Genomic DNA, 25,438 nt, shown 5'->3' with positions numbered 1-25,438 from the left:
GGTGCCGTTATTGGCTTTCTATCGAAGGCAGAGTTCCTATAGGGGGTGGTTAGAAATTCCACTTTTAACAAAAAGCTGCCAGAGCGGATCCGGACATTCTGCCGTTAGAGGGGCCCCTACACTCAGGGAGATAGATTATAGTCTCTATCTAGGGAGTATAGCTGGAAACCTGGTTTCGCTGGTTAAGAGTAACTCTTATCCACTCGTAAGCAGAGGTATGTGCTCCTATTTGAGAAACTAAACGTCTGATGAGGTCATGTGTCAAGCTTTCTGAAGACAATGCGACTCCCCCCCCCCCAAAGATAATCAAATGCGTAGAGCGTTAACATAGTGAATCCACTTTTCATCACAAGTAACAATTCTATCCAGAAAACGTTCGTTTCTGTTTCGGCATAGAAGTATTGCGCAAACTTATAACGATGATTTTTTTTGGCGGTCGTTTAATGCATGAGGAACCTTCCAAAGCTCTCTTTCACCTTTACAATTGCTTTAAGCTGGTCAGCGATGGTCGATTTGTTAACTGAAATATTCTCTGCAAGTTCTCGAACTTTCTAGGACTTTCTTCGAACAAAGCTCGCAGAACATCACCATCTAGAGAAGAAATCCTTCTGTCTTCAAAGCTAATGTCTTCCTCTCGAAATTTTTTAAACCATCTCTGAACCGTACTCTTATTTACACTGCCGTTGTTAATGTTTCTGACCGTTTGGGTACTGTTGCGACGTTCAATGTTAAAACTCGAAATTACTTGAAAATCACGCATTGATATCTTACTGATTTATTTCGAAGTAACAAAATGCTATTAGGGTAAACAAACATTTTTGTTCGAAAGGGGATTAAAACATTCGTACAAAAGAATAATCCATCGAACTTAAACAGTTTATTCTATAGAGGGATAATTGAAAGAAAACAAGAAAACCTCCATTATTTTCTGGACAACCCAATATTATTAACCGGTTGGAATTTATGTGTTAATCGACGCCGTGCGTCTGGTAGTCGGATCGGTAGAAAAATGCTATCGTGATTTATGCCTCATCACGGACGACGGGCCCTGTCCATTCTTCTTTCCATTGTGGAGAGCGTGTTCCGGCCAAAGACGGAAGGAGGCACGACTCAGCCGGCGCAATCGGGAAAATCCAGCCCCCCAACCACAGACTGAAGACACGGCACTCGATTTAAAAACCTTTCTCTTCAAGAAAAAAAGTCAAATTAATACTGAGCTGGGTTAAAATATTAGACAAAATTACCGATGTTTCTTCGAATAATCAAAATTAAAAAAAAAAAGATTATTTGGAGATCGTGTGATGTAGGTTTAGAAAAATATTTTCTTTTTGTGTGGTGATTAGTGACCGTTAGTCGATGATTATTCAGAAATCGTGAGATGCGGTCTGGTGTGATGTAGGTTTCAGAAAAACATTTTCTTTATCGTGCTAACGTTTCGATCTTTATTGAGATCATCTTCAGGGCCTGGGATTTACAATGTTTAAACATTACCAAAAACATGTAGGATGTGGATAAAAGTGAATTTAAACAATGCAAAAAAATATTTTTTTTAAATATTCAATCAAAGTATTTCTACTCACTCAAAGTGTTTGTGGATATAAAATGAATATAAAAAAATATTTTTTGCATTGTATAAAATCACTTTTTTCCACATCCTAAATGTTTTTGTTAAATTTAAACAATGTTTGTAAATCCCAGGCCCTGAAGATGATCTCAATAAAGTTCGAAACGTTGTCACGATAAAGAAAATATGTTTTTCTGAAACCTATATCAGGCCAGACCGCATCTCAAGATTTCCGAATAATAATATTTTAGTTATTGTGCCAAGGTTTCAATCTTTATTTAAATCATCTTCAGGGCCTGGGATTTACAAAAATTGTTTGTATTATACAAATACAATTAAAGATGTGAAAATGAATTTACAATGATGTACACAATAAAGAAATTTAGGTTTATTCAAAGTAATTTTACTCACTCAAAGTGTGTGTTTTCTGTGTAGATGTGTCACGGTTGTGTGTCGTGTTGTGAGTGTTAGTAAGATATAAATATGTTTTTGTTTATATATGTTTGATTTTGAAAGAGTGGGGAAGGAAGTAGAGATAGAAATTCATTTTTCTACGAGGAATCAGCTTCTTTGAGGTGAAAGGGACCGACAATGGGAAAAAAGGGTAATAGCTTGTCATTCGGCCTTAGTTATCTTTTCAGGATTATTAGGGAAAGAAAGGATAAATTGTTGGGGATGTAGACTATGTAGAAATCGATGTGTGGAATGTAATAATTGTTTTTTATGTTGTACTTTATATTTTATGTGTTACTCATATCGAATTCGATTTATGATATTAGCGTAGCTGCGGCTGAGTTTACAGTGAGCTGAGTGTCTGTTCTGTAACTGATGCTATGTTTAGCTCTGTTTATGTAAACCATTTCTAAAAAGTTATGTTTATGTTTGTTTTTTCTGTGTTTAATATTTTTGGATTGTTGAAGTGGAAATTGTGTTGGTGTTCAAAATGGATAGCCAATGCTGTAGAATTTTGTTTAGGTTTTTTTTTTTCAATCATATCCAGATAGGGATGTAATTCCGATGTAGGTTGCCGGACAATTTGTACTGATTTTGTATATTATATCAGACTTATTTGTTACAGGTGTGGGATCTTTAATTTTGGAAAAAAAGGTGTGAATAATTTTATAGTTTTTGAAGGCTATTTTAAAGTTATCAGAAGAAAGAAATGTGTTTAATTTGTGTGATATCCTGTGAACGAATAGAATATGTATTCTATAATGTTGCGAAGTAGGCCTGACCTCCGTGTGCTAATGACTTCGTGCTATTCGCTGGATGTCCCCGGGTTAACGAACAGAGCCATATACGATTAAAACTAAAAATAAACTCCACTTTTTGAAAAAAACTCAATGGAACACGTTATCTGTCGGGCAGCTTTGGATTTTAAACTCAACACTTGATGAAGGGCATTATGAGAAACTACTGTACCAGCAGCAGTTTAAAAAAAGCGGAATTCTATTGATTTTAGCCAACCCTTTGGCAAAACCCACATATCGATTTATTTTTTACAAATATTATCTTTTGTTATTATGATATATGGACACATGATGTATGAACCCCACTGGAAGAAAAAACATCGTATAAACCATGGTCCGATTCTCAACCCTTTCGTAGATATTCAACATTTTGTTTTTTTCAACTATCTACGGTGTTCGTAAATCTACTCGTTGCACTTGAACTATTCATTTTTCAATACAAAAAAACATTTAAAAGAGCATTAAATTTCCTTTAAGAAGGCACCCTTCTCGACCTTTCAATTTGATTTTTGGCAACAAAACATACACTAAATCATTCAAAACTGCTAAATTTAAAATTAGGAGCTATTAACTGCATTAGAATTAACCAAGTTTTTCTTTACAAAATTGCCTTTCGCACACACACACGCGCGCGCCCTCATACTTTTCTTAAATATAAACATAGATACCCCAAACCACATTAGACTTTTGATCGACAAGCGCTAGGAGAATCTGGTTCATTCTTAAAGATATACTCCATTGACGAATGTATTTAAGGCCATAGTGTAACAAAAAACCCAGTAATTTATGGTACCGGTTCTCGAATAAGGAAGAACTTAAGACGTGGATTTGCCTCCTTTGACTGTTTTTTGTCGCCCTTTCCATGGACGGATATAGCCCTTTGAATAGCTTCTTCCCTCTGAAAATTTTTTCAAGGCTTCTCACTGTTCATCCCTGTTTCCGGAGGGTTCATATTTTTTTCCGCGACAAAGCGCTAATGGAATGAAACAGGGGGCTTACAACACCCCTCGCAACGCGCTTATTTCCAGCGCGTGCACTCTTTTGTTCCACGTGGCATGAACGTGTCCAGGAAGAAAAATGATTCTCCCGTTTAGACAAGAGGAAATATATAAAAAACGGAATTGGTCTGAGGGACGTTAATCGATTTTTCTTCCGTCCCATGCCTTATTCCCCCTTATAGATTTTATTTTAGTTATTTTTGACATGATTAATACGGCTTGGGCCCCCCCCGCGTGCAGTTTGATCCAAATTATAATACAATAGCTAACAATTGATAAATCCGAGAAATAGCATCGCATAAATGTACTCTGTTATTTAATTGACAAAGGTTATTCAGGTTAACACATTCTGAAATTTAATTTAACCGACGCAAACTATAATAATACAATTAAACAGTTATATGTATACAATGCCGCTCTTCTCATTTGTACCTCAGGTTGTCAACTACAGAATGAAGCATATTATACATACATATACATCACCAAAAACTTATGTCTGATCACATTCACCTTCAGAGTATATATTCCTCGGGACTGGGTTGAACCCACTCCATTCTCGCTAATAACTTACTTTTAATTCCCCCGGGGTCACAGACTCGCCTCAGAGCACTCATTATTCATCGGGAGGATTGAACGACCCCTTCCTTTCACGCTAATAAATTAGATTCATTCCGATAAATTAACGTAAATTCAAAACCCGATGAAAAATGGAAGTCTGATCACATTCACTGCTCCGGAGTATTTGATATTCCTCGGGAGGATTGAACGACCCCTTCCTTTCACGCTAATAAATTAGATTCATTCCGATAAATTAACAGAAATCCAAAACCCGATGCAAGCATAGAAGTCTGATCACATTCACTTCCCCAGAGTATTTGATATTCCTCGGGAGGATTGAATATGATGAAATGAAATGGCCACGGAGAGCTTTAGTGAAGTATACTTCATTTAAATTAATTAAATTCACTAATTTCGTGGTCCGCTTGACCAATTAATATATTACAATTAATTAAGATTTTTCGTTGAGATAAAAAAGTCAATGGCACGAGCGGGATTCGAACCCACGATCTTCGTCTAGATAGCTCGGATCGAGGTCACGATAGCTCAAGTGGTAGAGCAGCGGCGTATCTAGCCGAAGATCGTGGGTTCGAATCCCGCTCGTGCCATTGACTTTTTTATCTCAACTAAAAACACTAAAAACCTTAATTAATTGATATATATAATTAGACCACGAAATTAGTGAATCTAATAAATAACGTTCATTCCAATAAACATAAAGCCAATGCAAACAAAGAAATCTGATCACATTCACTTCCCCAGAGTATTTGATATTCCTCGGAGCTGGGTTGAACGACCTTTCACGCTAATAAATTATATTCATTCCAATACTTACTTCACGAACCCTTACTTTCACGGTAATAACTCACATTTACTCACCAGAGATACGAATAAACCTAAATAAAAGTTGGCTGATATTTTCCAAGTCGATTAGAATCAATAAATATATGGTTTTTGGTTTGCAATAACTGAAATATTACTTTACCAAGATACATAATGCAAATTTTATTTAAAACTATTAAAGAGGTACACATTTTTTATAGAATTGTATATTTACAGTATTAGTAGTGTAGTAAAATAATTTTTGGCAGTTGTTCATTTTTACGGCAGTGTTCATAGAATATTCTATGAAAACAAAGGGCAATAAGGATTTGTTTGCTTCCCAACAGCTCGAAATACGAATAGTTAAAAGTTCGTTGTTATATTTAACTCGTGACGCAACCAATAAAGAACGGAAGAATTGACCATTGCGTCTAGTTAAAAAGTGATCAAAGTCGTCGGGAATGAAGGATTTGCCGTTTTAATTATTAAGAGGGAGGCGCCTCGTTCCTCTGGTTCAATATTTCCGTTATGTCCATTAAAAAAAATTCGTCCAATTTCTGCCCGAGGAGATTGGGAATCCACAGTCGGACCTACTAAATGAAGAGAGCTGTTTATAATCCCTTTCCGGGTAAACAAGGAGAATCGTAATTGCGACTAATGGCACCTTCGGTCCGGCACGGAAACCGGAGAAAACAAGTCAATTACAATAGAACTTTCAATTCTGTCGGAAACGGGACGAGAGTGGGCACCTTAAGTAGGGGAATTAACAGGGGAGGCGACACGGGGGCGGGTTTCATCTCATGCCGGGGGTGGCGATATCGTTTTAAAGAGATTACGGCGCGTGCTGCGCAAGGTACCACAGGTTACTTTCCTCTAACTCTATTACGGATAATTGCTTCCAAGAATCTTGGGAACAAAGGGATCCGACCCGTTCTCTTCCATTAGGGCGGAGAGGACAGAGCTAAGAAATTTATGTGGCAGCGGCTTATTTTTTCCATTACGTCAATTCCGGTTAAAAAAAGAAATCGAGGGACGGCCAGAAGGAGTGCTGGTCTCAGACCGGTATTTTCATTAATTTTACGGGAGGAATTTCGTCATTAAGGGATTGAATGAGTCAGACGAAGATGTCGTTAGGTGGTGTGGAATTGAAGGACTCCTTTTTGAATGGGCGAGGAATGGAACAATATTATCTGAATGGTAGGAAAGGAAGCTCCTATCACGAATGTAGTTATCTCCTGGCTGCGCACTACCCGTTCTCTCCCTCCTCCTCATCTACAATAACATTCACGGGGCGACTAACAAATAAAACTACTTCATACTTCAATACGCGCAATTACTAATGGACCGAAAGCGAATTTTATCCCAAAACCGCTTATTATCTCCAACTTTTTCAGAAGTGCTAAACCGACTAAAGGAGCTTGAAAGAATAAATACAAAATGGACAGGTAGTGAATGTTGTCGGTGAGGACGTCGAGTCCTTAAAGGATCGGGCGAGTCTGTCTTATCTGAGAAGGATGTTGACTCAGTGTCCCGCGAATCGGTGAAACAATAAACATTTGTTCGGGTCTCGACATTGTAAGCCGTTGCCGTTCATTAAAACAGAAGTCCTCATAAGACCCATCACCGGGGCTTGTGAATTCTAGTCATTCTGCGATAAGGAAATCATAAAAACCAAGCAGGATTATTGGCGACGTGGCGACGATTCGTGAAGGCGGACCCGTAACCCCGAGGAAAGAGAAAGTTATAAAATACTTGAGGAATAGCGTGGCGAGACCCCGAACAATTGAATTTGGGGTCATGTTATGATGCCGCACAATGAGAGACGTCAAAACGTGAAAGGGGGATTGGAATTTCCGCGACCATCCACTCGGACGAACACTACGCCACTTGTAAAAGTTTTTACTTTAGAGCGTGTTTTAAAATATCAAAATTCACACAATCTAAAGAAACAGTTTTGTTTAGAAATTCTAATTGACAAAAATCAAGGAACAAAATGCTTAGATAACATAACTAAAACAAAGTAGCAAGAGAATGAAGACAACACAATATAAAAATTACGTACGTTATATAACTAACGTTTCCGTTATTTCATGGTCATAGTACGTTTTAACTTCTTTCGAAAAACGTTGACGCTATTTAAATCCTTTTCCATAACTGATTTTAACGCTGATGCTAAGTTTCCTGGGGAGTTTGTAATAGTTCGGGATATGCAAGCTTGTCGACAAAGGCACCATTTTATGGACATTATGGATTTTCTCTCGATTACTGCCGATAGTATGGCAAACGTTGAGGACTAATAGTAGAAGCGCTAACCTACAAAATAAATTACGATTCGGGGCAAGTTCACTTTAAATGTAATTGACCACGAAAAGTGTCAAAAACTTTTAGCTTAGCTTATTACTTAAAAACTACTACAATATTACAGTGCAGTTAGTTAACCATAATCATATTCATTATAACCGCATTCTATATCAAGGATTTTAGCTTTTAAATTGTTTTTAAGTGGTTCAATCTAAGGGTACCTTTTAGGTAAGGGGTGTGGTGTTTTTTTTTGAACTTAAGATGTATAAGGCTGCAGCATTTCTAGCTGTCGTTCCTGTTTTTATGCAAATATAACATATAAACATTTCAATACTAGGAACACCAAATGTACATATATTCTTACGAGTTTGGATTTATGAAAACTTGTACGAATTATAAAATGTCTTAAAATAAATGATTTTATTTCATGTTAGGAGAATTTGCCAGAGCCGCGGCCGTAGAATGTACAACTCAGCAGTTCATGACTGTTTTTTTATTATTGGCGACGTTTCTGATTTATTTTAGTCGCTGTCTCTACATCCTAGTAAGTGGCTGTACGAGATTTTAACGAATAATGTGCACAAATTGTTATTTGTATTTTGTTCCTTCTATACTGTACCAGAATAAGTACGAAACGTCGCCAATTATAAAAAAAGTCATGAACTGCTGAGTTGTTCGTTCCCTGACAAATTCTCCAATCAAGTATCCCTCATTCGGCCGACAAGAAACACCATGATTTTATTACAGTTCTACATTTATAGTTTTTTTTTAAATTGGACAAAATCTCCAACAAAATCTTATTTGTTACTTTACCATCACCCGTTTTCTAAGACAAATAACGTATGACGCTATTCGACCTAGTTACGTTATTTCTGCGCATGCGCACTTCAATCAATTTAACGTTACCTATCAACGTTATGCAAAATCTCCGTTAGTGTGATTGAAATTTAAATCGTTAATGCCAATTTTCCCCTTCTTAAAGATTGTACGTCATTTCTATTGGCGATCCAACAGTTTTTCCCATTTACGTCGTTTCAAGTGTAATTAATCGTCTAGTAATAGTGCAATAAATTATAGTCAAACGGAAATCGGCCTAATTAACATCATTAACCTTTGGCTTGGGTCGACTTTGTTTAAAATACATTATGTCTTATCAAATATCAATTTTTAAAACAGAGATCGTGAATATGGCGATTCGCCGTTAATTAAAATGATGACAATCAGATCACGTGATCCGAGTTTTTTAAAACTGCCAATCTTTTGTTATATACACAATGGCGATACTGTATTGTGTAAACTCGCGGCTTTTCGAGAGTGAACTCAAAAACGGGTTTCTCGTTTTTTTTTCCTGTTCGTATTTTCCTCGCGGAGCGCTTAAATTTGTGTAAAAGTTTTTTCGATCGCTGTGCCACCTGAGAGAAGGTCTTCCCACGACCCTCTCCGCGGCCTAGACAATCTCATCACACGTTCGCCCTAAGGCGAAGTATTTAACGAGTCTTTTTAAAGAGACAAACATAAATATTTCGCCGAGGACGTTTCCTTCGACAATTATAATTTTTACTTCGTTACCGAAGTCGGACATATCTCGGAATTGGTCAATTTATCGAAAATACGATGACAATTGTATTGAGAATTTCACAATTTTACGATTTAGTTTTAGTTTATAAGACGACATCGCCATTTGATTTCGTGAATCTCGGTTTCCTTTTACAAGTTTCAATCTTCTTCGCCCTCTCATACGACGAGTGTGAAATTAAAGTTTAGAAAAATTTTATTCAAAACAATTTCAAATTTATGATAATTAAAACAACAAAAATAAAAACAGTATATTTGAACTAGACCAAATAAGCGTATACTTAATTGAGGGCCTAACTTAATTTCTATCCTCGAGAAAGTGACCGTACCCTGGCACATATGTCAAAGCTTTAAAGCTGCAGAAATCTTCTTTTTAAGATTGTGCAGCTTTCGTCGGACGAATTCGTCACACCCTCCCTTGCGACGTCGTTATCTGCCATATCGACTATCTCGAACCCCTAGATCGGAGTCTAGCTTTTACCAGGCAAAAAGATAGATGAAGTCACTTCGCTATCTTAATGCTATTTTCCAGACATTAAAAAGTCTCTGAGTGCTTTTACTTGTTTATGTTTTATCTGTCTCCTGAGGGCTGACGGGTGTGTGCGCTGCGTCGACAATTTTCCGATTGACACGTCCGCGATTATCCGTCTGCATTTTACGACATACTCGGCCCTTTTTTCACGTGTTTCGTCCCGATCGCGTTATATGCCCGTTAACAGTAAACCGAGGACGGGTTCATTTGGAATCGTGGTAGAATGGCGTTCATTTTACGGCCGTTATCTGAGAGAGATAGGAGGAAGGCCTGTATCAACGAGGATAGAACAAAGAACAGAGCTGTCTTTTCATGGCTGGGCTCGGCCGGCGAAAGGGCTCAGAGATTCATCCGGCCCATATTAAATCGCCCTTCCAGGCTCAACCATAAACCAGGGCGAAAGCGTTTTGAAACATTTCATAACAGGACTGACTGTGACGTCGGGCAGGCGACATCGTGTCTGTTTGCAGAGTCTACTAGAGAGGAAAAAATAAAATCCCAGAAAAAAACAACGAATTTCTTATTAGTTACCATTAATTTATTAATAAAATTTAATAAGCTAGGTTAACATCCTAAGAATTTGCCGCCATATTTATAGGTAGTTTTGAAGAATTTATTTCGCTTGAGTAGTCTTTGCCATTGACAAATTCAACAAATCTCTATTTTTAAAAAAATCACAAATAAAACACGTGGTTTTTACAATTTTAAATGTAGCAGGTTTTGGAAGAATTAGCGTTTTTTTAAATAAAAAACTAGACTGAAAATCTAGAAGGATGGCTTTTTAAAGGAAATTTAAATCTGTTTAAAAATTCACAAATAAAACACGTTTTTAAAACTAAAAATTAGCGTAAAAACAATCAAAACAGACAAAAAAGAGACAATAAACATAGGGAACGCCCAAAATTACGTTGAATCATTTTTTTTTGGAGGTGTGTGCTTTTTTTATTAGGTTTAAGTTGGATTTAACAAATTTCTGTATTGTTGTTTTGTAAAAATTCACAAATAAAACACGTTTTTAAAAATAAAAATTCAAAGTAAAAATCAATCAATACACAAAAAAGAGGCAATAAACATAGGGAACGCCCAAAATTACGTTGAATATTTTTTTGTGTGTGTGCTTTTTATTAGATTTAAGTTGGATTTAACAACTTCTGTATTGTTGTTTTGTAAAAATTCACAAATAAAACACGTTTTTAAAAATAAAATTCAAAGTAAAAATCAATCAAAACACAAAAAAGAGGCAATAAACATAGGGAACGCCCAAAATTACGTTGAATATTTGTGTGTGTGTGCTTTTTTATTAGGTTTAAGTTGGATTTAACAACTTCTGTATTGTTATTTTGTAAAAATTCACAAATAAAACACGTTTAAAAAAAAATTAAAATGCAATGTAAAAATCAATCAAAACACACAAAAAAGAGACAATAAAAATAGTGAACGACCAAAATTACGTTAATCTTTTTTTTTGTGTGAGTGCTTTTTTATTAGGTTTAAGTTCTTTTTGTCTGCATTTAGTGTACTTATTTCGTCCTTTTCAATTTTGCACAAAAGTTGATTATCTAGGTAATTAAACAAAATCGTATATCGCTAGAAAGCTTATGAAAGGAAGAAGTTGTGAAATTTGCCAAGCTCTACATTGAATTTTTCCGACGAAGTCGAATTTAGTTAAATCTAGTTATTACAATTTTAAATTTAGCAGTTTTTGAAAGATATAGCGTGTTTTTTTGTTTTTTTAATTAGACTGAAAATCTAGAAGGATGGCTTTTTAAAGGAAATTTAACGCTCTTTTCAACAGTTGCTTTGGATTTCCCCAGAAAGGAATAGTTTGAGTTAGTTTTCTTTTGTATTCTTTTTTATTAATTATTGTTGTAGCAAAACCGTATCACATTCTGGTTGACGGATATCCAAGCCGTATGTGCTATTGCTATACTTCTTTATGCTATAGCTTCTTTTTTACTACGTAAATTATACTTAAATAAAGAATCTTATTATTATTATTATTAATGAAAACCTGTATACAACCCCGGCAGGAAACACACTTAGAAGCTTCTGTCGCCGTTCACCCCGGTTCTAAGATAGCGGTTTCACAGTAAACTCATATTTTATTATGTGCGATTGGATGTCGTCGACAACTGGGCTATGGGCTGAATGACCTATTCAAATACAGAAAATGTACTAAAAGCTAAGTAATTTTTCATTATGATAGCAAAAAAGAAAAAGAGAAAAAAAAGGAGGTCGGGATCTTTCCTTTCAGTGACATAAAGGCAAACATTCGATGCTGCTCCCTCGCGGCAACTATGCTCACTCGGTCGCATTCCGCTGAGATCATTCATCTTTCCCCTCTATTTCATAAATCGGCCTTTACGGGAGGCGATTTTTTGAGTTTTGAGTCGTTTTTTTCCGAGCGGACAAAATCCGCGAGACCGTTTGACCGTCTCGACTTCGGCGAAAAACTTATGCATAAACTATCATGCTCTACTATGTATGAGATGTGGTTGTTCATGAATTGTGTTGTTAGTTTACTATATTCAAAAGTTATCGGATCGGATAAAGCGATCGTGGATTCGGCACAGACGTGATTAAACGAAATGGGGTGCCGCTTTTCCGAAATTGCACACAATGTCGTCGGACGTCGATTCAACTCGCTGGGCCGTTTTTCATTTCTTAGTTTCGTTTTTTTCTTCTGAGAAACCGAAAAATGCCAGCGCGGATGAGGCCTCGGAGGAATTTCCCGTTGTCCTCACCTAATGGAATTCCTACGCCTACCTCCCGCTACCGAAATTTTCCCTCTGTGGATTAAATTTTAGATTCTTTTTAAATATTTAAACAGTGTGAATTCACTCAGACGTTCATCCAGCCTTCACATGCATTTTTAAGCTGGTAATTGTACGAAAAATTGACATAAAATTCCTCCTGTCTTAACTCCCCCTAAACGTAGTGAAACGCTTGGCCAAACCAAATTCCGTCATAGCTCAATTGTTTTCAAAACATCTTCCGACAATACTCACTCCACATAATGACATAGTTAACCAGAACCCCCGGTATAACATTGAACACAACTTGAATATACCCTTGCTACTCACTAGTCACCCCTCCTGAAGCATTTACTCCATCAGATATACGACACAATTTTAAATAACTACCTAGAAAACCTCCAGGATATGATCTAACACTGTACTTAACATACCTATGCAACCCTGTACTCAGGACATATTTTCCAATGCAACGGAATTTCTCAATAATTAAAATGGTTCATAAGACAAGATTCTGACCTTCCTAGTTTCTATCCCCATTAGTTTCCTTTCTATTCTTGCCCAAAATCTACAAAAACTACTTCTCCGACGATTACTGTTATAATTGAAACTTGAAACAAAACAGCTTGGATGACTTTCATGGTTTAGAACAGGCAGTCTGCACTCGGAGTTGCTTTGGAAACTGGAAAACATCTTCACTCATAAGTACTATCTCACACTGAGATCTTTTTGACGGACCGATTTTGGGGAGTACGTAAGGGAACCGATTCTCCCCTTATTGGCGGGTGTTGCTCAGGGAAGCATACTTGGACCATTTCTATTTTCTACGTACACTTCTGATATTCCTACGCGCGCTAATACATTCGTTGATGATACAGCGATTCTTACTCGTAATTCGGACCCCCCTCGATTAACACTCAACATCTAAATGAATTAACAGTATAGTTCAAGAAGTTTGAATTCTGAACTGAACGAAAAGCGTACGGGTAAAATTTCCTTTATGTAAAAATATCTGTTCTACTGTGAGTATAAATGAAACCCCATTGCCTACTACTGACCTTGTGCGTTATCTTGGTCTTTTCTTGGATAAACAACTAACTTGAAATCCCCACACAACATAAAGCAAGAAACAAACCGACGGAATTATTAAAAAGTCTACTTGACTCACGATCAAAAATAGACGTTGAAAACCAACTTTTAATTTTCAAGACAATGATCAGACCCCACTGGGCGTACGGTTGTGAAGTGTGGCTCAACCAAGGATTCCAATTCCAAACGTATCCAATCATTCACTCAAAAATACTCCGCCAAATGATAAAACTGCTCCTTTTTATGTTTCAAAGTACGCTATTCATAATGACCTACCCATCCCGTTTGAACATGAACTCATCGAAACCCGCTATCACATCCACAATAACCTACTAGTACGTCGGTTATCACTTCTAACCCTACCAGAAATTCGTCCAAAACTATTCAAGCGATGCCCGTCCTCAATGAGTGACTAATAACGAGGTTTCTGAGTGAAGCAGTGTTGTCACCGGGCAACTTCTCCTACAAGAGACCCAAATGACAAATTCACTATATATGAACATGTTTATTTAATGCAATATTAGAAGTTGTAAATATCATATAAACGTAATAAAAATAAATAAAAAACTTGCGGCTTACACGTAAATTGAAATCTTACATAGAACACCAGAGGAAAAAGCTCAAGAGGCAGAGTGAAAGTATGTTACCATGTCTGGCTAGAAACCTACAACAATTTAGGAACAACGGCTCCTGTGGGAACTCGGGAGAAATGGGCTTTCCTATTAAAAGCGCCTTCGGTCGAAACTAAGTCGAGAAAGGCCCCTTGACCACCAACGATACATCGGTAAAATAACTTCGAGGGACTTAACTGGAGGATTGTCCTTATTTTATTACGATCCTGTTTTATTCCTAGAGATAGCGGTCCCAGAAACCGTCTCTCCTTTTATTTACACCTGCATCGGCATGCGGACCTTTCAGGAATTTAGGCTTAAACTTTCTATTATAGTTAGGACGTGTCGTACGTTTAGGGCGGGCAATAACGAAGTATCAGCGAAATTGAGAAGGGTGGACGAACGATCTATCTTAGCTATCTCTCCTCTCACCTTCGACCTCCTTTCGAAGGAATTGGCAGCAATCTACTGAAATAGTAAGTTTACTGTTCTACCGTTCTACCAATACGTGATGCACGTTTGATGGAGGGTCGTAGAACCCTTTAAGCCTAACCCGCTCTGTATCAGTTTTGTAATTAAAATATTTACCCGTTTAAACTATCAAATTCAATTATTCGATTTTTTCAAACAATCAAAATTTCAATACGAGTACGTATAAATAGCTACTTCAAGTCCTGATGATATATTGATCGAAAATAAAATGTACTAATTCATTACAGTTATATCTTGTGATTTATTCTATTACAAATTGAGAAAAATGAACAATCGTTTATCAGACATCATATTACCAAAGATCTGGAGAAGAAGTTGGATAACCGGGCTATTATTCGAAAGTTGTCCAATTAACTCCTAATTACAGTTGAATCTCGACTGTACATTCAAATATATTGCCTTTCGACAAAATAGACTAATATATTTGACACTATATTTTGTATTCATGACACAAACAAGCAAGAATAACCAGTAAAGTATCTTTGTGGAATGTACTTACGAAGTGCTGGGGTAGAGGTAGCAGCGGTGGATGCTGCGGCGACAGTATGACATGCCTGAGGGTGCCGCTCTCGTCGACTATTTGCTGGACGACGTGGCCGTGAGGCACCTGGACAGGCATGGCGATCGGTGGCGACGAGTTGGTCGACACCATAGGCACCGTCATCGGACCTGAAAACCAAAGAAAATAGTGAGTTTGGTGGAAACGGACGGACCGAGATGGAGGACGAGGGACGTCGACCTCAACCACCGACCGGACTCCAGGAAAAACAAGAAAGCTCTTCTTAATGTCATAACTGTTTTCATAATTTACGCTTAATACAATGAATAACAAAGCAAATGTTTCAAAAAGTTAAAATAAAATACTTAATACGCGTAGAGTTGAACTAAATATACTGAGAGAAGGTCGCCTTTTTGTGGAGAGCTAACATTAAATAATTACCGTTAACAATAAGCTTTTTCTAATTCTACATTTTTTATTAGTTTTTATAAAAATATTTTTCCATGTACGAAAAAAACCGTTGAAAACTTTCCATTTCGAGTTATTTGTGAAACTACTTCTTACAACTTAATATACTCAATATCATAGAATTATTTTGAAAAATATTTATCATTCTGGCAAGCCCAAGGGATCACAAAAACAAGTGATACAGAATCATATCTAACGGTTTATTTTTTTTTCTTGCGAGAGAGGGGAAAACCATGTAGCTAGATAAAAGAAGAATGTACTGCGCGTCGGTGGTGGCAATCCAGCGGAATGAACAAGACTGTTAACATTTAATCCCCTAAGCATTTTAAGCACATATCAAAAGATAATAAATAAAATGTGTAAAAGATATTTCTCATATTTGTTTAATTTTACTTATTTTGTATCATATACATATTCGTATATATTACAAGTGTGATTATAGGACGATTTTTTTCATACGGTCACAATATTTACATTAATTAAATCCATTTTATTTTGTGATCCGATTGACCACTTCTTTCAATTAAAATTATCTTTTTATGTAAGGTATTGATATATGAAAAAGCTGGTGTCACGAGCGGGATTCGAACATACGACCTCCGGCTCAATACGCCGCTGGCCTACCTACATGAGCTATCGTAACTTCCGTACACTCGGAGACTAACACTTACCTCAACCCTTCGAATTTTCCCTACTTTTTGCCATTTTTCATTAACACTATTGCCACTGCTGCACCCGAAGGACGTATGATATAAGAAACCAGCCAATGCTGGTATGGCACTCAGCGTGATCTGACACTTTCAATTAATTTTTGGAGTGAAGAAAAAAAATCACTGTTTCATCATTTCGTTTTCAAATTCTTTACTATGAATATAAATTTCGGAGGGCCGTACACGGCTCCACGGGATCATAGTAACCTGCTTTCAACAGTTGGCCCTCTGAACCTTCAAAGCGTCACAAATCGTTCTATACCTGTTACTAGTAATTTCTCGGTCTTTTTTTCAAATTTAATTTATTAGAACACATGTATTGTAAATGTGATCACGTATATTTTTTTTCGCAGGCACTAAGTGTGAGGGATTATAGGGGCAAGGAGGTCCCGAGGCCATCGTCGATTAAGGAGTGTGTGAGAGTGCAAGGGGTAGGGTAGATCGAGAGGATGGAACTGTTGAAATCGGGAATCCTTCATAGACAAAAGGAATGTTGAGCTCGGTGTGTATAGTGAGATTAGTAAAAAGTTTTGTCCATTTGTCTGAGGACTTTTGATTGGAAGGATTGGATGTGCTGGATGTTAGATGGCTTGATAGAACCCCACAGTTCAGTTACATAAGCCCAAAGAGGTATCAGGAAAGTGTTGTATAAGGTTAGTTGACGGTCAAGACGGATATCGGTCCTGGAAACCTTCGTAGTTGTCCAAGTCTTCGTTAAGTTGTTTTCTCTTATTCCTGTCAGGTATAGTCTTATGTATTTGACTTGAATTTAAGTCGATATATCTTTGTGTTGGTGTACAAAGGAAGGCAAGACTTTGTTTTGAATGTGAACGAAAACACTGAGAACATTTTTCTTCATTCAGTCTTTTCCACCAGTTTTTGCACAGTCTTCGATAAGCCCAAGGTGTTATTGGATGTTGGAGATAGCTAAACAGGATTCGAGTTAGATGACAAAATTGCGGTAACTCTTTGAACTTTTTTTCATTACTTGAGAGCTTTTCGTCAGGCCAAGACGGATTTCACAGCTAGTAAACCGAGATAAAGCCTCCGCTTGTGCTGTTAAAGGAAAAGTCCAATTTAACATGCCGCCGGCCTTTAAACACGCAAAAAAATTTATTCCAAGCCTAACGTAATTATTTTTGAATTATAAATATATCGACGATCGGCGTTGCAAAATGCAAAATCACGTTGCTTTTACGTAAAGGCTATGATTATTTTCAAACGGCCCTTCGATTTTTGCTCGCAGTGCGGGGAGTTTAATAAAATTACGCAACGTATCCTCGGTTATTTTTATTATGAAAATTACATACAAAATAACCTTGACGTTTACCTAGCCACTTCCTGTTTACAAGCAGTGTTAATTTACTGAATAACGTTGACATAATTTTCAATTTTGACAATCAGGAAGGAACGAGAAAACAAGATTCGGGGACGCCGGAACAGACCAGTTTTCGGAATTTTACCAGTGTAATAACACTTGATTTAAGTGTTAAGTCTGTAATGTAGACAAAAAACAAAAATAAATTTATTAGCTGTATATTTAATACATTATTATGGGAAAAAATTATGATGTAGAACAAAATAATGTAAAAAAAAAGTCCTAGGCGAAGGAATTAACGAAACGTCCAGTTTCCGGCCTCGACGACAGAATTCCTGAGCAAATTTGCATGCGGTTTAATTTATGCACACACTTCACCCACTGACCTCACTCTCATATTAAAGCCAACTGGTCGTTACACACGCACGTACATAATATGCAGTTCCGACGTACGCAGTGAAAATCGATTTTTACAACCCAGTGCCTCCGCATTTTTGCCAAACCGATTGTCACGAAGAATGACCCACAAGGGAAGAACTTACATTTTCCACAATATATGGAATAGCAATGTTTGTTTTATCTAGAGTTGTTGTGGTTATGTTGTTCAATGCTTTGGGCACTAGGGTCAATGAAATATCGTCGACCTTCTCGCGGTGCTAGTGATAGACATAATATACATGAGAATCGGCAAAACGGTGGTTGTTGTCGGGATACCCGGATACCTAGGTGTGGAGGGTGGCTCGTACAGAAAGGGTCATTTTCATCCGATTAAGAATAGGCCATGCGAGGTTGACACACGGACACTTCCGTTTGTACCAAAACCCGCGTAGTGTCCGGCAAGCAGAAAAAGGTTGCTAGATGTGTCCCACCTAAATGAAGGGTGCCAAACATATTAGAAAAGAAAAAGAGCTCTGAGGGTCAAAAATGGAGTTCTACAAGCTGTCGAATCAAATCAAATCACAAGTACTCGTGTACTTACTTACAATGGAGTATGGACTGTCAAAGACTTTGACCAGCCATTCCTTGGCTCAATATAGAGAGCGTATAGGACTGCCACCCGATCTGAGAAGTGCCCTTGGAGAACGGCATCGAGGAATTGAGTCCTCTGTAGTATATAGTAATGATTTCTGTCCGTAGCTTGTGTTGCGAGTGAATGTATTTATTATCGTGAATGTGTAGTGTGAGGGTCGCTGGCGGAATATTGAGTACTCCATCAATTATGCTAGTTTTATATATGTAATAGGTGAAAAGAGTGATAGAGAAATATCGAGTACTCCACTACCCAAATTGAATTCACCAATGTATGTAAATAGGAAAGAATGTATTGAAGAATCTGTGAGAATGCGAATGGGTTTGGATCTAGGAACTGCATGTGCAGGTGCTGAAATGGTCTAACCTCGATGGCTGGATGGGCAAGATCGAGGTCTGGCCCAGGACTTCCAAAATCCGAGGTGGGTGATTCGCGAGGCCTGCTCGTAATTTATTGTCAATTACAAAAGCTAGAATTGCCGGTGGATTGTGAGAAGTGATTGGCTCAATTCTGCACATGTGTATATATGTACATACAGGTTCAGATTTGAGCTTATATAAATCCAATGAAATATTACAGATTATGTTGCTTATACGGAAGAGCTGCCATTTATTTTCGTTTTTATCTTATACACAATTCTGAAGTTATGTTTGGGAAGATAAAGGTAAGACCTAAAGAATAATCATCCTGTCAACCGATGGGGAATTAAGCTCAAAAGGTTCGACTGTAAATTGGATTCTACATGCGACTGATGTTAAAATAAAAATGAACTTTTTTCAAAGACTTTTCTATTCGAATGACTGCGTTTAATTGATCCTAATTCCAGTAATCGTAATTGTGTTTTAGTTAGCTAATCATCACCCTGTTTTTAATGCACTCTTTCAAGCATTGCAATTATAGATTGAAGGACAATCGATTGTGCAATATCTGGAGAGGATGAACCCACTGATGGAATCTTTTTATAAATATAGCTTTAGTCGTTGCGTTTTGAAATACAAAAGGGCGTCTCTATATAGCTGACGCGTACCTATCGACTCCGGGAACATTTCCAAAATATTTTTGTTGAACAGATGATTTTCGCGATTCGGGAGGTGGCGTTTGGACAAATCAGCGGAAGTTCGTTGTCTTTTTCTCTTTTTTTAAAATTTTTTTGACGGCGAGCTGCTATCTGCCATCCACAGTATAACACGTCACCTCCACAATTACCAGGCATGTCCCCCGCAGGAAGCTCCATTATTATATTTTTATTCGTCCTGCTCTGCTGCCCTCCGGACGGAGAATTCGTTCACTTGTGTTCGTGATTTAATTGCGCGAGACAAGAGATTTTTTGCGTCCGGCGTTGGTAAACAAAGTGCAATTCACCGACCTGGAAGATCGGAACAATGGAAACGCAAAAAAAAATCTTCCGACGACGGCCTTCGCAAGATTGTTAATTCCTTTCAAGTCATTATTACCTGTTGCTTTACCTTTCGCAAAGTGTGCTCAGACCTCTATGACGATATAATACACAAAAGAATTGCCGTTTTTTTATATCTAAGATGTGTAACGCGTACATGAATAAAAAGAGTAAAACTGCGTTAAAATCTATTTACTTTTAACACTTCTACGTCGTACTGACACATATATATTGTACAGGTACTCAAGATTTGTGTTAGATGTTAATACTTGTTGTGTCGAGTAGAAAATCGGTAAGGTTGTAAACGCCTCCTGTTCTTATTTCTATGTAAACATTGATAGTCGTCACCGTAGTACCACACGTTGCGACAAGAACTAAAACTGTCGTCAAAGGTATAACAGTTCTTAAAGATTTGTTATTGTAAAGCTTTTTTTTTCAAATGTGATGGAAGAGGTTTTTTTTTTTTCAAAATGCCAAAAGGCAGTCGAAAGATAAGACTAATCAAGTCTTTGATTCGAAATCCAATTGTGATTCGTGTGAAAAACTGTACGATGAAATGAGAGAAGTGCTCGTTGAGTGTTTCGAAGCTAAACACGTTAAATCACATAAATCACTGCCCTACTTAAGCAAAGACAAATATCTGAACTATCCAGATAAGGAGATAGAATAACTGGTTAATGAATCCAGTAATGAACAACTTTACTTCATAGGAAAGGAAGAAGATACGTAAATACATAGTTAGTTGATGAAGATCCCATGCCTCTACTGTGACTGAGGGTATGAGGAAAGGTCATAAATTAACAAAAGAAATGGATTGTTGGCATTTCGTTAAAGGGTGCTTAAAAATAAACACAGGTCGGGGCTCGGTGGCCGCAACGGTTTAGGCGTTGACACGGCGCTCATCACTGTAAGGTAAAGGTTCTGGGTTCGAATCCAGCGGCCATTGGAACCCCGACATATTTACAAATGGGCTTTTTTCAAAAACACCGGCACCAAGAGGGTTGATATGACTTCTGCTGTTGAGAACAGTCGTTAAAAAATAAACATACAAAACAATAAATAACCAGTTGTTTAATTCATGCCGTCCACATGTTGTTACCTAATGCCTAACGGTTAACGGTGTGAGACTACACTGCTATTCGATTCAACTCAACATCTGAATATCAAGATCCAACTCCCCTAAATCGAGCAATGTTAAATAGCATCATTTTTCTCGATTTAACAGGACTAAACAGAGTTAAAACAAATATCGGGAATAGCCCTTCAATAATACGATAGAAACCTGAATTCATGGTGGAAGGGTTTGTATTATTTCGATTATTTGAGCTCCTTTTATGTTAGGTTTGTGAATTTGAAACATAAGGTTATGCTGATACATCAGTCGAATCACTAGCAGAAGAACCTCGTAAATCCAATTGAGTTCTTCCATGTTTATTGAAACATAGACAGTTGCGAGGGCCACACCTCACCTCAACGTGTTCCATTTCATTATAATTTTAATAAATTTTCAATTTTAATTTCGTCACAAGCTGCAAGAGTCGAACTATTTTCCTGAACCGTCGACACAAGCGGTTGTCGATAACAACACAAAGTTCCGCTCGATTTGGTAAAGCGTTATGTCTTCTGATGAGAAGAGAAACAAGTCACGAGCCTTGGAAATGAAAATAACTCGAGTTTCCTTCAAACTCGGCCCGGAGCTGAGCCCGACCTCCTCTCCACTGAATCCCGCCGAATCCAAATACAAACACCTGAACCCTCGACTCAATTCCACTCTAATCTTAAATAATCACATATTTTTCTCCACTCGTTGAATCTTAGGATTCAAGCCGAACATAATAATTTATAAAAATTGCAAATTGAAATAAAGTATCAATAAACAATTCTACATGAGAAACAAATTATAGAAAAACTGAAGTAAGATATATCAATATTTACTTTGCTATAAAAGACCGTAGATAAAATGGAAGGCATTGTAATTGGTGTAATTACTTAAGCAAAATACTAAAAAAGTACTCGGAGAATCTGAGCTTTGGAAAAGCATCAGATATAACATTTATTTTTAATTATAATTTTACGACTCAAAATGTGAACGTACCTTTTTCCTCTATCATTCGGCATCCGCACGACAATCGAAAAGGAATTTTTATTAATTCATTATACCAGAATGTCACTTTTGCGCGCCATCCCTACAATACCATCCAGTAGGTCTGAATTAGACTTATTTGAAAATGAAGGGACATTTTTGTAGGCAGTGGCCCTCCTTGCTTGACTATCACCTCGATAGTTTCCTTCTTCGTGAAGTGGCGGGACATGTTAGAAAAGTGTGGTCGGCATCGGCTACGGTCTTGTTGTCACAATGGCCGATCTTTTGGTCGGCAAAACCGATTTTATGCATGTGATATGGGAGCTAATTATGATTAAATCGAAGTCTGCATAATAAGGTAAAAGGTTAAACTGGGCAGTACCTCTCAGTAATACGCTCCTTATTGTTCTTTTCCTGGCCGTATATTTGTTGCCAACGGTTTTTAAAATTTGTTTTACGTGAGAGTAGCACAGTCACCAAAGTAATATTTACCACCTCTCCGATTCTTCTCTTTTTGCCATATCATCGACTTTTATATTGAACTGATTGTCATTATGTCCCTTAACCCACGAAAAGTAAACATCCACTCTCTTTTCCTTAATCAATAAAGCATCATGGCGGATCGTGTACGATTACTGTTTGGGTTGTACAATTGTTTCGGTCTGTGTGAAGTCAAATCTAAAATTAGATAATCTAATAATAAAAAATTCCTAGTACTATGTCTGACATCTACCGTCATGTGTTTGATAATGATAGTCCTGAAATATTTTGCATTTTTTTGTTAAACAAGCTTCTTGCTTTAAATGCTATATGGAAAAATTTACACAGGACTTAAATCCAAAAGGTTGTCTCTCTCCAATATGCTGTCTGTGCTCTCTCCAACTATGATCTATAACTATACCTGTGGCTGTGTCGCTAGTATCCCCCTTATGCCAGATTCTTAAGAGATCGTCGGTCCCCAAGTAACGGCAGGTCATTTCAGTACCCAACACAAGGCAAAATAAATACCCTGGTCTAAAAGTAACATCTATAATACAATTGCCCAAATACATTCACACCTAACAATGCCCTCATTCTGATTAGTCGGTTGAGTATTCGCTATTCCTCCATCAACCTATACAATATTAATAATCTATTTAAATTAGAGTCGATGGGGTGCTTTTAAGAATATTCTGCCATCGACCCTAAATGTACACATTACTTGAAGGGTGGTGACGCTATATTTAACCATCAGCCCCTCACAACTCGCACTAGTAAAAACACGTACAAAACATATAACAACAGATCTATATACAATAAAAAAGCCACGTCCTCCAAAAAGGGAAACAGGGGATCCAGAAGGAGCCAAGGCACGACAAGCTTCTATTATCTGGGCACATCGAAAAACTGCGTAAGGGCACCTGCGCGGGCTTTGGTCTAGGAGCAGGTACTCGTGGGTCAATCGCGTATGGCATATTCTTAATCGGGTAAGGACGATTCCTCGTTTCCGGCTCAGGGGAAACAGGGTGAGCGCTGTTGAAGGGGCGACGGTGAAGCATCAGCCCAACAATGTGTTTATAACAACCAATTTTTATTTTGTGTAAAACTAGTCAAACAATGCCGTATCCTTTCAAACTATTTTGATACTCTTTCAGTATTGAAATAAGAATTGCATTTGTAACAGTTAGTTTGTAAGCCTTAATATCTGGCAATCATCTATCCTATGCACAGATTTTAACTAAAATCGAGAACGGCTTCATGTTTTTTCCCAGAATAATAAATTTCCGAAGATCTAATTTACGAATACACACAAATTATCAAAGATTAACGAAATATAAGTTTATATGTACGATTTTTGGTCTTTCTGGTTCACTAAGGTTTGCAAATTTTCTTTGTCATCAGAAAAAAGTAAAAATCCAAACTGACAAATGTGGAAAATCCTGAAAATATTCTATTTAATTTGTATTTCTCTTTGCTTTTAGACCACGTGCACGAAGACTTGGTGTGTCGATCCACTTCGAACTGATTGAACCACTTGACATTTCAACCCTTCCCCATATTCGTTTCTCGTCTATTGAAGGGAAGTGGCTTATGGTCCGTCCGTGGCTAGATGTTTCCATTTCGTCACCTCTGGTCGGATATGATATTTTCGTCACAGTTCAGTGCTTATTTTCCATCGGCTCCTTGTCGAAAGTCGTTCAACCAGCCGTTTATCACGGATACACACGGATCTAATTGAATGAATGATAATACTTTCAATGCCAGTTGGAAGGGAAAGCGAAATATCTGAATAATTAATAGTCCCTGTCAGAATTATCGGAGAAAGCACGTGGTAAGTAGAAGGAAATGGACTGCAAAAAAAAAAAAATAAATAAAAAATAATCTAATTGTTTTGAATAGCGCGTTTCTCTTCTTCACAAACAATTTCATAATATTATTTAGTATTAATATTAACAAGTTCTCTTAAAAGTAAAAAAAAAGCAAATTTAAACGAGTACTCTGAATTAAAATTTTTGAAATATATTTTATTATAAAATCGATGTACAGGATGTTCCGATATATGTGTATGTCGGTATTGCGAACATACCAAGGAGTATCTACCATATTTTGTATAACTCAATTTTGTAACCGTTGTATTATAATTTTAATGCTTCTTTTGGCATACCCCAAAGTAGTATACCGTACATCCATATAGGGTGTGATTATAAATCAGGATTTTCTTTTTTATTGATAGTAGAAGAAATTCCTTCCTATCTACTAATGAAATTGATAGTATTTGAAATCATGTTCTTTGCTTTTTGATATATTCTTTCCAATTTAATTTATTTCTATTAACATTTAACTGAATTCTTTCATAGAACTATTATACAATTGAAGAAGATTTGTTTGTTTACTATTTTTTTATTTGCGAAGTTTATATGTATGGATTTCAAATTGTTTGTTTTGACCTTCCAAATATCTGTCCAGTTATGGATGCTGTTCACTGCCATTTGCAGTGAGGCCGTCTGTATACCTTTTTCTACTGAGAAGTATCTGTGCCATCGGCAAATGTTGCGACGGAAATGTTTTCCAACAGTGGATGACTTTCAAGCAGCAAATACAGCATGTGGCCTAGGATGCTACCTTGTGGTACGCCAGGCTTGCTTTCATCTAGCTATTCAACTTGGAACAGTCTTTCCGAAGGGTAGGAGGTCAAAAGTTCAATTTGGATTTGAGAATATCTATAATTTTAATGGTTATGTATTAACCTTGTCAAAGGTTTGCGATACGTCTAGGAATAAAGGTGATCATATGTTTTTTATTTTCTAGACCTTTCTCTATATCAGAGATTCTGTGTATCTGATCTATGGTTGAGTGCTTGGCTGGTGACTTGGTATATTGTTCGCTTTTTAAATGAAGGATATTTGAAT

At 37.1% G+C, this 25,438-nt stretch overlaps 1 protein-coding gene across 4 annotated transcripts in view; it reads right to left on the bottom strand.

Annotated features, from left to right (window-relative positions):
• Positions 1-25,438, bottom strand: part of LOC106668754 (fibronectin type-III domain-containing protein 3A) — a 190,604-nt gene that overhangs the window by 23,333 nt on the left and 141,833 nt on the right. For all 4 annotated transcript variants that reach the window (XM_024224980.1, XM_014397791.2, XM_024224987.1 and 1 more), the window contains exon 3: positions 15,045-15,214. In XM_024224980.1, the coding sequence (XP_024080748.1) occupies positions 15,045-15,214 (170 nt within the window). The remainder of the gene's footprint in view (positions 1-15,044; positions 15,215-25,438) is intronic.

The sequence above is a fragment of the Cimex lectularius genome, unplaced genomic scaffold, assembly GCF_000648675.2.
Source record: "Cimex lectularius strain Harlan isolate CLEC.00 unplaced genomic scaffold, Clec_2.1 scaffold25, whole genome shotgun sequence".
Classification (NCBI taxonomy): Eukaryota; Metazoa; Arthropoda; class Insecta; order Hemiptera; family Cimicidae; genus Cimex; species Cimex lectularius.
Note: the sequence above shows the minus strand (reverse complement) of the source record. Positions and strands in the feature narration are given on the sequence as shown.